We start from the raw sequence: 17932 nt of genomic DNA on the forward strand, positions 1-17932 counted from the left end.
ATACAGGGTGGTCCGAACTTTATGCAGGAAACTTCGGGGGCAGATAGATGTCTTTAAAATAATATGTGTTTGCCTTATAAACATAGGTCTGGAACGGCATCGTTTTAGAGATACAGGGTGTTGAAGTTGTCAAAGTAAATAGATTTTTTGTTTATATCTCCGGAATCTATTAACCGATCTCAATAAAATTTGGTACATATAATGTATAATAGTAGGCCTTATATTCCCTGAAATATGAGCTTTAAAGGTTCGACCAGTGGTGTACAACTGGACAGGGGTCACCCCTTTTTTACAAAAAAACCTACGCCACTGCATTTTTTATATGTCATTGTAACTGATTTATATTTTAATGCACAAAATACGTAAAAAAGGTGACTTTAATTTTTTCCCTAAGATTCGCCGTTCTGCAATTTGAAGCACATCAACAAAATTATTTACACCACCTGTGAAGTAATGTGCGATATAAACAAAAATTAATATTTTTTTAAAACCTCAGCACCCTGTGTTTCTAAAACGGGGCCGTTCCAGACCTATGTTTATAAGGCAAACACAGATTATTTTAAAGAGATCCATCTACCCTCGAAGTTTCCTGCATAAAATTCGGACCACCCTGTATATATATTCGGAAAGCTTATGAACAGAGCTCAAAGTTAAAAAATCATCAAGATTCGTTGAAAAACAACGGAGTTACACACTGTCAAAGTTGACGGCCGATTGTTAAACAAATTAGGTTAGTAGCGACAAAAAAAATACTATCACAACCGGCAACCCGAGTACTTTCTCAGGTAAAAATATTTTATGTGTGGAAGTATGTTAAGTGTATAAGAAATATTGTCAAAAGTCAGTGGGTTGCTTGATTTTCGGCGAGCCGTGGCGCGGCAGAAGGGTGGGGGAAACGAACGACAGTAAGTCCGAAGAAAATGACGATAATATTCATAGTCCTGGCGTTAAAACAGGGAAATTCACTTGAAAATAATATATTTGACAGTCTGTAACTCCGTTGTTTTTCAACGAATCTTGACGATTTTCTTTTAACTTAAAGCTCTTTTTATAAGCTTTCCGAATATGTAATAATATATAACTATATCCCGCTCGTGCGTCGTATATTTCATTTTACAACTAAGGCTAAAAAATTAAAAAAAAATCCAGGTTGTAAATTTGAAATTAAAAAAAATTATTTGAAATCTTTTTATAATGCACTAAACAAAATTTAGAAAAATATTGCTATTGTTATTGTTATCCTTTATTTATGAAAGAATTGGTTAATTCTATTATCATAAACATTTAGGTTACCTAAACCACAACTATTTTTAATTTAAATTTTAGCAATTAATTAAATTAATTAATTCATTATTTGAAAACCCGCTTGTAAAAGCGACTGACCGATTTTTTTAAATTGCATCATATGCACTGAAGCAATTCGCAAGATTGCCAAATGCTTGTTTAACGAATATGCAAAAAATTTAAATAATGTGTATGTCAACATAGGCGGTTATTACTTTTATTTGCTATAACTATATCAAAATGAATTTATATAATGATGTATTTTACGGATAATGTAGAATATAACAAGGTAAATAATCGCCAAATAATTTAAAATAAATATTTGTTGCAACTGTAAAAATATTTCCAAAAATTTTTGCAAATTAGTTTAAATTAGAGACATTAGTACCTACTGAAAAAGTACCTCGTAAAATGCAGAACTATGAGAACTAATTTATCATGTCTGAATTACTAAATCTAATCCTACGGTTGTCGGTTCCAAAACGCAAAGCTAGCCTATTTTCAGAGACACATTGGAAAATTCATAACATACTCACATGTCTTGAAAATATTCTTCTTATTCTTTTCTCTCATATTCCTCTTCACAACGTAACACTCACTATCTTGTACGCGAGACAAGGCAGAAAATAAAAACCGTGAAAGTTATCATCAGCGATTCGTAGAATGGCGGCATAATAAAAACAAAAACATGTTGTGAATGCGCATTCTGCATTCGAAGGTAAGTAGCGACTCGTTAGAAAAGTATGTATAATTAACGAAATAAAGTGTTATCGGTATTTCAACTTTACTTACACATGGTGTAGTTCCTTAGTAGTTCCTAGTATATGTATATTAGTCCGCGAGCGCAGTTAAAATAATTGTTAAAGGTGGTACTACAGGATTTTCACGTTCAAAAGTGTTCCGTATATGTTCAATTTTTTGTTCCAGTGTAATTTTTTATTACTTGTAGGAAGTGACGAAGCGGAACGCTAAACTAGAGCAACTAGCTTTAATTTTTCGCATCACGGAGAACATGTAAACATCAGAAAATGTATCTTTTCTATTTTGTCCAGCAAATTGGTAAAGATACTCAATAATTGTCATTAACACATGTGTTAATAGTTTCTTAAAAGCGTTCTGCGGGGTGTGATTACGTTTATAGTACCGTACGAGATTTTTTGTACGTTCAACAGGCGTGCCAAGTTCAGGAAACTTAAGATAAACATACGAGCTAAAAATATGCTTTTTCCGCTTATTTTGAATGTATATTGTCAGTTGTCTTATACCTTGAAGAAAACTTATATAACTGGTACAGTGAAGAGATATTGTTTCTAACTTGCTTGAATTTTCTACAACGCTGAACAAAAAATTGCCCATAGAAACGTCACCTTAATAATGTGCTACTGTTTTGTATATCCCTACTTTATTAATTCTGGTCTTCATAACCGTACGAATAAATATGATATGTACGTTGTTTACGAACGGTGAAACTATTTTTTACTGGGAAAAAAAAAGCCGATTCGCAAAAGTTTACCTTAGTAAGATTTGTCTCGAGATGACAAAATATGTTGTAATAATACACGCCATTGTTCGAGTACCGCTAACTTATTTAAAATCTAAATTATTACTAACTATTTAGCTAGATATCTGAAACAAAGCCCAATCGGATCCATTGTTCTTTAAATATCACTGAATATTACTAGTCTGAACATTTTGTTCGCTATTTTTGTACAAAATTGGTTGTTTCTTCAGTCGTCGGTTCATGTAAACGTCTGTGTTTCGATATTAATCTAGTTAGCCCAGATTCCCAGGTGAACTAGTAATTTTTTCAATATTTTTGCCAGAACTGTAACTTTTTGCTTAATTTTATTCCCCTTTGCTCGCACCACGTAAGTACTTACACCGTATTTGAATTTGCCGTTTGATTCCCTGGACAAAATACTACTACTTCAGAGCAGCCAAATGGTAATACAACTCGTTCAAAAAGGCTCATGATACTGATCAGTACAAACGAATCGAGGAGGAGACCAGAACATCTTTATATATCGCATCAACAAACTGTTTTATCTTTTGTAGTTCGTTTCGGTACCTAACTGCATATATTTTTTACATTATCAAAATATTAATCAATAGGTCAATGTAATCTAATTAAATTTGTATTAAAATTATACTCACGAGTCGCTACAGGTTGTTTCATGGCATAAATAGTAGCAAGAGCACTAGTTCATAGGTCATGTTTACAGATCGATTTTCTAGTAATGTGGGGAATTTTAAATATTCTTATTTCGCTAATCCTATTTTTATTATACTTCAAATCTATGTAAGATTCCTTCTTCTTTTTCTTCCTAGTAATTGGTCCTAATAAGTCCCATAGCACTGCGGCCTAATTAGGAATATTGTGCGTCCTACTACTAGTCCTAGTCAGCAAGTAGTTTTGACCAGGTCCAAAAGCTTCCTTGCTGACACTTCTCTCCTTGGGTTCCAAATAAGGTTTCACCAAGAGCGCCATTCTACTACGTGCAAATCTCGGACACTCGCCAAGGATATGCAGAGAAATTTCATTCGCCGAGTCACATCCTCGGCAGACCGGACTGTCTACAAGCTTTAGCTTATGTAGATGTTTCCTAAAGTGACAGTGTCCCGTTATGAGTCCTGTCACTCTCCTGAGCCGGATTTTGTTCAAGCTCAGTAATTCGTTTGCTCTTTCCTTCGAAGGATATTCCATGAGCTCCATAGAATGGCTCTGTCCTGGCCTTGAAGTCCAGTATTTCCTGTGTTCTGTCTCAGTACATTTGCCCAGAGCCCGCCTGACCACACTGGGAGATGTGCCACAGAAATACTTCGGGCCAATGAACTCTGTCTCGGATCCCTTCCTAGCAAGTTCATCCGCTTTCTCATTTTCACAAATGCCTTTATCCAACACAGTCTGACTGTATTGTTGGTGGCCAGTTCAGTCAGCATTTGTAAACAATCCCACACCAGTTTTGAACTTATCTTGTGTGCGCCCAAAGCTTTAATTGCAGCTTGACTATCAGAGAATATATGGGGCATTCCACGCCAAATCGGACGGTTCGAAAAATTTAAATTTTCGATTTCCTTAATTTTTTTATATTTTTTAGTACTCCTCAAAAAATCCTTTCTGGTAAATTTTCAGATTTTTTTGATTACTTGTTCAAAAGTTATAAAATTTTCAAAAAAAACTCTCTTTTTTGGTTTTTTGGTCGGTAACTTTCTTAATAATGGTCCAAATTAAAGCTTTTTTTTATAAAAATCTTTGTTTTTAGATGACCTTTACAGATAAAAATACAAAAAAAATATTCAAATTGTTTTTGATTAAGATTTTTGAGTATGAAATTTTAAATCGTATTTTTGAAAGTGAGTGTATCTTTCGATTTTTGTGAAAATATTTTATTTCAAACTACTATTCTTTTAACAACTTTTAGGACCGGTCCGGTCATGGGCCCTCCATAATTACAATTTTTTTTTTTGATTTTTGAAAATTAAAAAAATATATCTAGTATCTAAGTACTGATTTTTGTCACTGTCTACTTTCTTTTTACTTATTTTAAATTAATTTGAATACTTTTTAATTATTAATAGGTGTTTAAAATCAATAATTAAACGTTGTCTATTTATAAACAATTATAACAAACGTTTATTTATTTTCGTGTTCTTTTAAAAATCATTTTATCAATGCTATTTTTTGTTGCAAAGTATTTTTTTATTTAAATAATAGTATCTTTATGAATTTCTATCCAATTTAAAAAGAGTCGCACATCTTATGAATATTGCTGTCAAATTTTCAGCTGAGAAACACTATTTAGATGCAAAAAATATTAGATTTGCGTTACAATACAGCCAAACCCAAACAAACCCAAAATTTCATTCAATCATTCCAAGGAACAAAATATTATTTTGTAAACTAGAATACTCCTTACCTAATATATTTCCATTGCTCCTTAGAATGATTGAATGAAATTTTTGGGTCCCTATATTGTATCGCAAATTTAATTTTTCTTTTGCATCTAAATAGTGTTTCTCAGGTGAAAATTTGACATCAATAATAATCATAAGATGTGCGACTCTTTTTAAATAGAATAGAAATTCATAAAGATACTATTATTTAAATAAAAAAAAATACTTTGCAACAAAAAAAAAATGATAAAATAATTTTGCAACAATTTTTAAAAGAACACGAAAATAAATAAAAACGTTTGTTATCATTGTTTATAAATAGACTACGTTTACTTATTGATTTTAAACACCTATTAATAATTAAAAAGTATTAATATTAATTTAAAATAAGTAAAAAAGGGTATACAAAAATCGGTACTTATAATGATTTATAGAGAAAAATTTTGTTTTAAATTTCAAAAATCAAAAAAAAAATAGTAATTATGGAGGGCCCACGACCGGACCGGTCCTAAAAGTTGTTAAAAGAATAGTAGTTTGAAATAGAAAATTTTCACAAAAATCGAAAGATACACTCACTTTCAAAAACACGATTTAAAATTTTAAATTTAAAAATCTTAATCAAAAACACTGAATTTGAATTTTGTATTTTTATCTGTAAAGGCCATCTAAAAACAAATATTTTTATAAAAAAAAGCTTTAATTTGGACCATTATTAAGAAAGTTATGATCAAAAAACCAAAAAAAGAGCGTTTTTTAAAAAATTTTATATCTTTTGAACAAGTAATCAAAAAAATCTGAAAATTTACCAGAAAGGCTTTTTTGAGGGGTACTAAAAAATATAAAAAAATTAAGGAAATCGAAAATTAAAATTTTTCAAACCGTCCGATTTGGCGTGGAACGCCCCATATACAGAGTGGTCCATTTGAAAGCGGGCCACCTTGATAACATTTTTATTTATGGAGCGATTTTGACGAAATTTTTTTTGAAATGTGGAGGGCGGAAAGGTGTATTTTGGAGCCAACCGGCGTCCAGTATTTTTTAAAACTAAGGCCTACTAGATCAGATTCAGAGGCTGAAAAATCCAGAATCTATATTAGCCATTTTTTTTAGAAAAAATCTGCGTAAGCCACTGGATTCGGCGTTCCCTGAAATAGATCTGTACCAAATTTCATAAAAAAATATTCAACATTAACGATTCTAGGGCTAAATAGCTGTCAAGTTGTTTATTATGCATCAAAAAGCTTTTTATCTATTAACCCATGCGATAACAAATCAATCATAACAAATATTTAATAACAACATTTAATAAACATCCTTATATCAAAATACAATGAAACAAACAGAAAAACAAGCGATTAATTAACATAAAATTTACAAAAAACAATAAAATAAAATTAACACACATGAATTAACTTTAAATTCTGGATTTTTCAACTAAATCTCCATTTAATTGAATGAATATTTTTGTAAATGTTGCCTTGTCGCTAAAAATTTTATAAATGTTAACCCAGAGTTGTTCATAATAGTGGCAATCTTTGTTTTATTTAAACATGCTTTAATAACACACCTCCATATTGATGAACAATATTCCTAATAGCAGGCTTTGCAATTACTTAAGTCGCAGATGATGAGTCACCTGAACAAAAGATGAAAATATCAAATTTATTAGCTCACTAGTGAAATTTACGTTATAAAACTTTCCTCTTCCATTTTTGTCTAAAATGAATAGTTGCTAAGTTCTCGACGAGAAATCCAAGAAAAAATTAAATTTTTTGCTGTTTTTTTATACTTTTTTGCAATAACAATTAAGCCTACGTTTTTTTTATTTGCATAGAAAAATTATCATTTCTGATGTTATTTAGAAGCCGTTAAAGCAAAAATTTCCGATCATATGCGTTTTACCCAAGTATACCCTTTTTAAAACAGATACCGCCTGGACTACCTAGATTTTTTTCTATGGGGGTTTATTAAAGAAAAAGTTTATTACACTCGTCCAACCAACGCAAAAGAACTGCGCGAAAGAATAAGAGAGGCATGCGCTGAAATTGCTCCACATCAATTATGGTCTAATGTCATGGCATACATTGAAAGACGATACAATAAATGCATTCAATTAAATGGAGATTTAGTTGAAAAATGTAAATTTTATGTTAATTTCTTGTTTGTTTTTCTGTTTGTTTCATTGTATTTTGATGCAAAGATGTCTATTAAATGCTGTTATTAAATATTTGTTGTGACTGATTTGTTATCGCATGGGTTACTAGATAAAAAACTTCTTAATGCATAATAAACAACTTGACAGCAATTTACAAGGAGAAGGTAAGGTAATCGGATTTTTGTAATTTTTGATATTTATGGTACGTGTAGTTTGGACCTTGAATAAGAATTTTCCGAAGTATTTCGACGCAATGTTCATAAATTACCGTATATGTTTATAAAACATATAGGTTTTGTGGACTCTATTTGTAGTGCAAAATGCGATTTCTTCGTTTAACAAAAACGAGTTTTTATTTTTTAATTAATGCCTTTACAGAAAAATGACTTTACATAAAAATAATGACAAGACTGACGAATTATGAAAACAAACAACTCAATCTTTTATTTACGTTTCTAACGTTCTTTTTACTATTTTATATCTATGTGCACTAGGTTCCCGTTCCAATTCTCAACATACAGAGATAATCGATTATGAAGTTTTACCTGACAGCTAAATCCATTAGATGCGACAGATTCACTAGATGCGACAGATTCTTCAACTGGGAGCGTGGCCTAATTGGTAGCGTTCGGGTCTGCAGTTAGATATCGGTGGTTAGAGTCTCGTTGCGTGACATTTTCTTTTTTTCAAAACGCAACATATGGTTTTTTTATTCTTTTTCTCATCTCGAAAATTATGAACAAACGAAATATTCTAATGACTACTTATCTATATGTTTCAATTATTTCATTAAAATGCACAATAAACAATATTTATTATGAATTAACAATGAAGTTTCTTTAAAAAAACAAACGAGGTCAGGTAGGTTTTTTATTTTATTTTTAGTATTTGACATTTTACGCACTGTGGCATAAGTTAGAATGATAGTTATCACAGAAACATGGGAAGAAATTTTTTAAGCATCTAGCATGTCGTGTAAATATTATATTTTTACAGGCGCATTTTGTTTTCAAAATGTCGATGTCGAAGCAAATTTCGTTAACATTTTGAAAGACTGTTCTTTCATCGCACAGTTTCCATGCTTCTCTACCCTTTGTGGAATTTACCGAAACTTTTTATGTTCTCTAGTTCAAAATGTTAATTAAGCACTTGAAGAATATTCCTACATACAGTTCTTATAATATTTCATTTGTTCATAATTTTCGAGATAAGAAAAAGAAAGAAAGCTAGATGCTTAAAAAATTTCTGCTTCCCATTTTTCTATGATAACTACCATTCTAGCTCATGCCACACTGCGCAAAATGTCAAATACTAACATAAATATAAAATAAAAGAACATTCTACCTGACCTCGTTTGTTTGTTTCTTTAATAAAACCTTATTGTTAATTCATAATAAACATTGTTTATCAACCAATTGTGCATTTGGATGGCTCTGAGAATTGTGTTCTTCCTCCATGGATGACGAGGTTGTTGGCTGCTAAGGAAGAGTCCACAATCTAATTTGTAATCCAAGACACAGAAGTTGTACTTCACTTACTGTTTTAGTTCAAGTAGGGTTTCAACTGTATAATGGACTTTTGTACTGATTCTAAAAAATCTTAGGATTTTATTAAGCACTTCGAGTACTAGGACTCGGTAATCTCTTTGGTGGCTAAGCACTTAAAGATCTGGTTCTGAGGTCTCTAATGGAAACCTGCAAGTTGCGCCTCGTAGGAGGGCGAGCTATTGCAGCTAATGAGCTGGGTATCCTTAGGGGTCGTAGGCAAGGACTGACCTAGGTTACACAATACGAAAGAGGAAAGTAAGCGTACAAGCTATAGAGTTCAAAATATATGGCGAGTACACGCTCTGGGAAGGATTCCGTCCCTGCTTAAAGAAGTGCACATGTCACGAGTTGACGTTCAATCACAACTGGATTTTCGCTCCCTTTGGTAAGCGGATGGCTCTCTCGTCCCTCCGGTCTGAGGCGGCTACCAAAACCATGGCTGCAAACCGCTGCGTTGGTTATGGCCTCTCCGGAATAATGAATCTTCCTGGATTGTTCAGATTAATGATGGACAAGGCGTAGTGTTGATTAAGTCCGAATTTCGTAATATTTGGAAATTTTTAGAATTTCCGAATTTTCGGTCACGGCATGTAAATCGCGCTGTCATGGATGAGGGTTGCTGCATCCAGGTGGTTGGAGCTGCGTGGAGCAGTTTTTGGGCGCGACAGCTGGAAAATTGGAAACATCGGTGAAAACGTCAAATTTTCGCGCCGCATTTTTCGGAAGGAGGCTATTGACGACATTGGCCCTCGTCAAGAGTCGACCTTCGTGTAGAGGTTGTTTTGGGGCTGCTTGGAGTGGTTTGGAATGCGACAGCGAAATTTTCAAAAGTGAGGTGAAAATTCTAATGTCTCGCCTCGCGCTCGGGTTAGCCGCTCTGGGGCTATAGGTCTTTTGGGACGCCGTCCTTAACCCTTTGAAGTGTGTTTTTTTCACTTCTTTGGTCCGCAATGGAAAGTGGGGTAAAAGAATTTAACCAAGTCTGATGAAAGGTTCTTGATCTTGACTTATTCCTATTTGTTTTAATAGCGTGTTCAGATATATTGTAAAGATAACTTCCGGGCAATAACACCATTCATTTTAAATTTGCGGATCATTGCCGCGACATTTATGTGATAAAATAATAAACAAAAACAAATTTTGAAAAGGGTCACAAGATCGATATACTGACCTTATACTTTTTCCAAACATAATTTGGAAATAACTGAGATTCAGAAATCATAATTAATTAGATTTATTCATTTGTAGTCGTTGTTGACACCAAGTAAGCGTGTAAATTATGCCATGTCTGTCTCGACAGTGACCTTTCATGGTAATCATATCCTTGCTACTTTTGTCTGCAAATAGCCTTCTGAGTCATTTATCCATTAAGGCTGACGTTTTATAGACAAGAAATCGCACTTTTAGTAAGATATGATATAACAAGAAAATCCGTTTAACTACAAAAATATTGAAATACAAGGATTTACTTAATTTTTCGCAGTGAAAGATCAAGGAAAACTTGGGCGCCCATGTGTAAACATCTGAATGTACTTTTTCTGTTTTGTAGAATATTTTGTATAAAAATACTTAATAATTATGATTAAATTAACGTGTTAATAGTTTCTTAAAAGCATTCTGCGGGATGTGATAATGTTTATACATAGTACTGTACGCGATTTTCTGTACTTATATTGAAAGGTGTGTAAATTTTAGTAATGTAATGAGAATATGCTTTTTCCTTATTCTAAATGGATTGTCACTTATTAACTTCGTTTAAGAGATAAAATGTTCTGTACAATTACTTAATGAAATTCTATATTATTGCTAAGAAATTCCGTATAAAAATTGGCGAAGGGAAAATAATTTTCAAAACAAGTTTGTAAACAGACTTTCATATAAATGTCGTGGATTTTAAACCACGGCAATTTTTTTATTATTTTCCATCAATGCGTTGTAACAAATCTCCTTTGCATTAGATTAATTCTGAAATATGTTGCAATTCCGAACAATTTTAGACGTTATAAATTATTTGACGACCATTTATGTATTTAACGAACAAAAAGTCAATAACCTGCAATGAGCTAAAATTTATGAGCTGATGGTTTCAAGCGATATTTATATTGGAATTACCAAGTTTAAATAGATAAAAGATTATTTTTGGATTTATGTTATTCTATTTGGATATCTTATATGTATTAGTATGCAAAAAGAAATTAAAAAATCATACTGTTATTTTTTTTCTCCTGTCCTACTCTCCATCATTAGTTTTTTTTACAATTATTGCTAGCTAGCTTAAATTCTATAACGATTTTTACTTTATGAAATACGATTATAAATTTCGTTACTCCTTATACTTTTCTGAAATGAACTATAAGATTCATGAATGGCCTCATTGTTAAGAATTACTACACAAACCTAGACAAACAGAAAATGTTGAAATCTTACAACAGTGATAAAATGTTTACCATATATTTTTATGTAGGTATAGAATAAGTACAGTTTAAACTTAAAATATTTTAAACTCTATTAAATGGTATACTAGTTTTTGGAGAATAAACAATGAAAATTTAGGGTATTAGTCCGCGGAGTAGTTGCTCCCCGCAATATCATCAATTAAAAATGGTCAAGACATAATTAGAAATATTTGAATGAGATGTGATTTTATATAAAAAACTAAAGGTTGAAGATTAAATAAATTATATGTGAAAAGACTCGGCCTAACATATTTATAAGAAAATAAAAAAAATAAACTAGAGAATTATAAAAGATAATAAAATTGAATTATCATGAAAAATTCATCAAGGTACTTCAATTATTGAAAAATGTTTAATATTTTCATATTATTTCGTAATTGTTTTTCGTTTTCAAAACAAGGTGTTCATTTTCTTTTAACATTATACAGGTAGTTAGATATTTTATTGTTTCTTTGCTTATAAATTGTTTTTTTTTAAGCTTATAAAGAATTCTTCAAATTCGTATGTATATTTTTTAAGTTTTTGTTTTAGTTTTAAAATTATTTTGCTCCCTATATTTTGATTTTAGTTTTCTCAATAAATTTTGACTAATAAAATATAAAATAATTTTTATTTTATTGAAAAATACCTGGGCGAACAAAAGTAAGGTATATTTTCATTTGGGCTATTTTCCACAATATCATCAATTAAAAACTTTTTAAATATTTGAAACATAGAATTTTATATAAAAAATTTAAGATTAACGATCATAACTTATAGGGTGATTCACAAATGGGCACCAAAAGAGAAACCTCGTATTCTTTGGTGAATTTTAAGGGGAGTCTTTCCTGTAAAGTTTTTATCTAGGAGGCTTCGTTAAAAAGATACAGGGTGTTAACCTACAGGAAATATTTTAAATTTTTTTAAATAATTTAAAAACTAGTAAGTGAAATAATTTGAAATTGGACACATGTATTTATGTAAATATTGTCCAAATTCTGAGGCCTTTTCCTAAAATTTACATGCTCCAGTGGCGAAGATACAGGGTATCGGCGGCATATTTTTCTAATTAAAAGCCGTGATATTTTCGGATTCATCCTTCAATTTTCTACAAATTTTCGAGTAAAACTTAAAAAACGAATTGAGAACACACTTCGATATTTTAATATAATGCTTTTTAAAATTACGTAGTGGGCTGCGATAGCAAGTTTGACATTCTGAGCAGTTAGAAGAAATAATGCTTTTCATCAGATTCAAGCAACAATAATTTTTGAACAAATTACATTTTCGTTACTAAAAAGATGTCGGGCCCGTGTTAATAATAAAATCACTAGAATGATGACTAATGTTATTAATTTCTTTATTCGAATAAATAAATATCATGGTTTTTACCTTAAAGCAGTGGCATACCATTCTATTTTGAAAAATATGCCACCGATGCCCTGTATCTCCGCCACTGGAACATGTAAATTTTAGGAAAAGCCCTCAGATTTTGAACAATGTTTACATAAATGCATGCACCCAATTTCAAATTATTTCACTTACTAGTTTTTAAATTATTTAAAAAAATTAAACTTGTTTTTTGAAGTTCAGCACCCTGTATCTTTTTAACGAAGCATTCTAAATAAAAACTTCATAGGACAGACTCCCCTTAAAATTCACCAAAAAAGTCGAGGTTTCATTTTTGGTCACCATTTGTGAATTATCCTGTACATAAATTATATGGCAAGACTGGTATAGTCCTTTCGAAGTCAGTTGAATATGCAAAAAAAACGTAGGGTAATAAAATTTAATGAGTTTCATAGGCGTCCCTAAAAAAATTTTCTGCTAAAGGTAAAAAATTATAATAATTTGTATATGTATAGAAAATTTCTATTATACAGGGTGTCCCGAAATTTATGCAACAAAATTTGGTCACAGATTCTTAATACAAATTTAGGGGATCCGTATTTTTTATTTTTGCCAAGTGGCCCTTTTTTTATATCTCAGAACCCTGTTGTACGAGAATCACTAAATTCGGTACACAGGGGTTTTATGACATCTGGAATCTGATGGTGCTACGTTTTTTGGAGGGGAACCCCCTTAAGACAATTTTTCGTGGGCCCCCTTGTCTTTGGAACCAAAAAAATTTGGTGGCATATTTAAATTTCTTAAAAATTATCAGTCCGCTAGAAAGCCATTAAATTTAGAAACTTCTTGTCGCTTTATACTTTTTTCGTAAAACGCAATGTTTTCGAGAAAAATGTCAAAATGTGATCGAATGCATATCGTGATTCGCCATTTTCCTCAAAAACATTGCGTTTTACGAAACAAATATCAAGAGACAAAAAAGTTTTTAAATTCAATGGCTTTCTAGCTAACTAATAATTTTTAAAAAAATCTAATTTGCGACCAAATTTTTCTGGTTCCAAAGACAAGAGGTCCACGAAAAAGCGTCTTATGGGGGTTTCTCGCCAAAAAGCTAGCACTGTGAGATTCCACATGTCATAAAACCCCTGTGTACCAAATTTAATGATTTTCGTACAACATGGTTTTGAGATATAAAAAAGACTTCTTAGGGGCAGATTTCAAGGGGCTGTAACTCCGAAAGAGGAGGCCAGTTGGCAAAAAAAAAAATATGGGCATCCTAAATTTGTCTTAAGATTCTATGCCCAAATTTTGTTGCATGAATTTCCGGACACCCTGTATGTTCATTTGGCCAACAACATATTTTAATAATTTATGTGCTCAAACAATTTTATTATATTGGTGGTAAATTTTGTTTTGTTCCGTTTCAAAAGATCTCCAAAATGCCATGTTGTGATAATATTAGTAAACAAAATATCCCTCTTATTTCTCCCTTTCGCAACTGTAATATGAATGATTGATAGAAAGTGCCTATAATAAATTAGAATTGCCTGATTCACACCAAATTCCGCACTGCAGCACTGCACTGCTAGGCAATTTATGAACCACTTGTCGCCTGTGTGATTTATTGCCTAGAAGCCCAATACTACTGTGCTCGTTTTACTTTGACCATGCTTTACTTTAGTTTAGTTCGACCAGACCTATATATGGGTATGGCTAAATAAATATGGGAACATGTTTTTCAAATATTTCAATGCCGAGTTGCTTAGCGGCCGAGCCTGGTACATACCTTGAAATTATAGGTTTTTCAATTGACTTCGGAAAAACTATACTTTAATTATTGAAAAATGTTTAACATTTCATTTTTTCGTATTTCTTGTTATTTTTTCAAAACTAGGCATGTTCATTTCCTTCTAATATTCTAGTTACCTAGATATTTTATGGGTTTGCATACTTTTTTAACCTTAAATAAAAGAAATAATTCTAATTCATACCTACATCTTTTAAGTTTTTGGTTTAAATTTGAAATTATTTTAATTTTATTTTTATGCACAAAACTATATATTTTCTGTTGAGCTGTATGTTGTATAATGAAACATAGAAATAAATAGTCAGTATAAACGTTAATCTGTCTCTAATTTCTAACAAAAAGAATACTCACCTATAATTGCCATTGCGGTATTCCAACTAACAATGCACACAAATAAAAATGTTGTTATTTAACCATAAAAAAAAATTACTATCATAACTCCGTGTTTCGCTATCTCGCACTAGTTTCTTTTTATCACCTAATAAACACAACCATCGTATTCGAATAACGTAGTTGTCCAAGCGAATTAATTTATTCTCTGTTGTGTTGGCCAGCGGCAAAAAACTGAGACTACACGAAATTTCCTAGAATTTTTCGTGTTGAAAGATTTTCCTGATCAGCGGTTTCGACACAGGTAGTTACTGAGATGGGATTTTCGTTCGATAGTACGGAACAACCGCGAGTACCACGATACATGATGGATTTACGGCAATTAATATTCGTTATTGATCATATGTGTTGACGAATGTTGTAATTGTTATGTAAAGCAATGAAATGTGGAGATTGAAGGTTCTTTATACTACAGGCCATGCATGGTTAATTATTTAGTACTTTCAATATTCGCGTGGTACATTTCATTCATTATACTTATAAGTAAACCTGTTGTTTTATAAGAAACGTATTTTGTAGAATGAACAGGGCTATTGAACCCTAATCGAATGTTCGTCCTTTTTAAGTTTTGAGTGTACAGGGTGTAAGAAATTTGACTGCCATTACTGCAACGTGACAACAACGCTTAACCTGCTGATGCATACCACGTATACACGCGTCAGACTTGTCCTACGGAAAAATTGTAAACAACTATAAAGGCGGGTATCCACTTGTGGCAATACTCCGTAACGTAACAACGAACATGTTACGGCCTGTTGCAAAAGGTGACACGGTTCGCTGCGAAAGTATGTGTGGTTTTGGTCGTATCATTCATTCCGTAACGTAACAAAATAAGGTTACGAGACGACACAGGAACATAAACTCGCAGTATGCACCTGACTGCAATAATTGATTCGTCACTGCGATTGCAGTTAACAGCAGCGTCATATATTTTTATTCATCATACAATTTTGAAGAATAAGAAACGGAAATCTCCGGAAATCTTTTCTTTACTCCACTTCATGGCACAAACACAGAAAACACACTCTTCCTAGTCACTGTTTAGTTTAATGTATTCTATCGTCTGTTAAAATTAAGACAGTCAAACTTCTAACACACATAATAATACCTATACTTATCATGAGTTACCGGACGGTATTTCAATTTTTAACTGTCAGTGATCAATAAAATACCAAATCGAACGAATTTAATATATTTTTTGTATTAGTGTCCCACCATTTTAATAAGCAGTACTATAGTAGAATCGTATTCGATGCAAAGTAGAGCAAAAAGTTGTCGGCCTTTTATCAAAGGAAAATCGTGTCATCATTTTTAGGAGGCGTAAGATGAACTATTTCAAATTTAAAATGAAATTGAATGTAAAATCTGAAATACCGCTGCATACGCACTGTGTTCTGGTAGTAGCTATAGTCGCCCAGGTGCATCGAGTGTACAAAGTGGTCGGTTATACGTCAAATACTAACCTGGCGAGCTTGGACGTAAATCAGAGGACGCCTCAAAAAAAAAACAAGTAAACAACAGTGGCGCGTACAGAGGTAAAATGTAATACATATGTGGAATTTAAAAAACAAATTGGATTTATAATAAATTATATTTAAAATAAATAGTTTATGAGAATAAAGAAATTTTTGTAGGAACAAGGGTGCCAGACGTGAACTGATCCCTTCGTCCTTTCATAATGTATAAAGAAATTATTCAATTTCTAAAACCCTTAAAAGCGTACTGCATCGAATATGATCCTACTATAGATGCTAAATTTCTTGACTCTATAGAATCCTTGATCCGTAAAAAATGACGACTTTTAATTTTAATTGTATGCTTACCAGAATTTTGTCGTGAAACCAAGGAAAGCACTCTTTTTCTCCACATTTCGAGCGAAACTGAGACCATCAACAAAGAATCGTTTGGTCGGAATCTTTGATTTAATTTTAATCTAATATTTACATCTCTTATCAGTGAATCCGAATAATAACGTAGCAATAATCGTAAATCTAAATATTTTCGCAGTGGGATATTTCGTCTACACATTGTGTTTCCTAAAGGGTTTAAAATATTTCAAAGGGTGATTCCTCAAACTATTTTATGAAAAAAAAATTAATTCAACATGTGTCTAAAATATAGGGCGTGAAGTTTATTATTTTTTATATATTGTTGTTTTTAATACAGGGTGTTAGAAGTTTGACTGCCTTAACTTTAACAGATGATAGAATACATTCGCGTTTTTCGACTGTAACTTTTTTTCTGACGCTTCTACAGAGAAATGGTAAAATACTTTTTTATTCGTCTTTAAAGGATATACAAAATGACGTCTCGAGCGTTAAAAAAATCCGGTCAAAAGTTACTTGCAAAAAACCGCCAATTATGCCATTTTAAATAAACAATAATATATCGTTATCACAGATATAATTTATGCGAAAGTCGGAATTCGTAAGTGGATTATTTCGCGAGTTATGGCCTTATAAACAAATTAACTAATCAACGATATGTACAAATCTGAGCGGTAAAGTCGAGGTAGATGCTGTGCTAAACAAAAAACCTTATATGACATGGTTCGAAAACTCAACCATTTCCGAGAAAAAAATGATCAAAATCTTCAACTTGTTGTACAAGGAATAAGGAATATTGACATAACTGCCTGCATAGAGTACCATAAAATACAATGTTTATCACTTTTTTTAACTTGTTTATGCTTAATTCTAGAAAATAATTAGCGTTGTAATAAATTTAAAATTCGATAAAACTCATATATTGCATGTGACAACGACACGGTGGTTTATTAACACGAGGTACTAAGGTGTCCAGCAACCAGCAATTCAGTAGTTATCTGGATTCGACCGTGTCAGAGTGTTTTTTGCGTACCACTATCTTGAGGTGTTTTCCAGCGAATGCGCGAAAATTGGATTCGAAAGTGTCGTGCGTGCGTCGAAAATGGTGGTGAACATTTTAAGCATATGTTGTAGTTTGTTTTGTACTTGTGCGTTTAAAAATTACTGAATTTTGCTTTTTGGTAAGTACCTAAATTATTTTTGATACGTATGATTATTTGGACGATGTGAATCTTTGGGTGCTC

At 31.9% G+C, this 17932-nt stretch overlaps 1 protein-coding gene across 7 annotated transcripts in view; it reads right to left on the reverse strand.

Moving 5' to 3' along the window:
- Window positions 1–16759, reverse strand: part of LOC108904866 (sodium-independent sulfate anion transporter-like) — a 41312-nt gene extending 24553 nt beyond the window's left edge. For 2 of the 7 annotated variants that reach the window (XM_023457411.1, XM_018707562.1), the window contains exon 1: window positions 16686–16759. In XM_023457411.1, coding sequence (XP_023313179.1) covers window positions 16686–16752 — 67 coding nt within the window. In that variant the 5' untranslated portion in view covers window positions 16753–16759. Of the gene's footprint in view, window positions 1–1820; window positions 1941–2076; window positions 2096–14823; window positions 15168–16685 lie in introns of those variants that run through there. The other 5 variants (XM_023457413.1, XM_018707564.1, XM_023457412.1 and 2 more) reach the window with 3 other exon arrangements.
- Between the last annotated feature and the right edge of the window lie 1173 nt (window positions 16760–17932).

The sequence above is a fragment of the Anoplophora glabripennis genome, unplaced genomic scaffold (genome assembly GCF_000390285.2).
Source record: "Anoplophora glabripennis isolate ALB-LARVAE unplaced genomic scaffold, Agla_2.0 scaffold167, whole genome shotgun sequence".
NCBI classification, from domain to species: Eukaryota; Metazoa; Arthropoda; class Insecta; order Coleoptera; family Cerambycidae; genus Anoplophora; species Anoplophora glabripennis.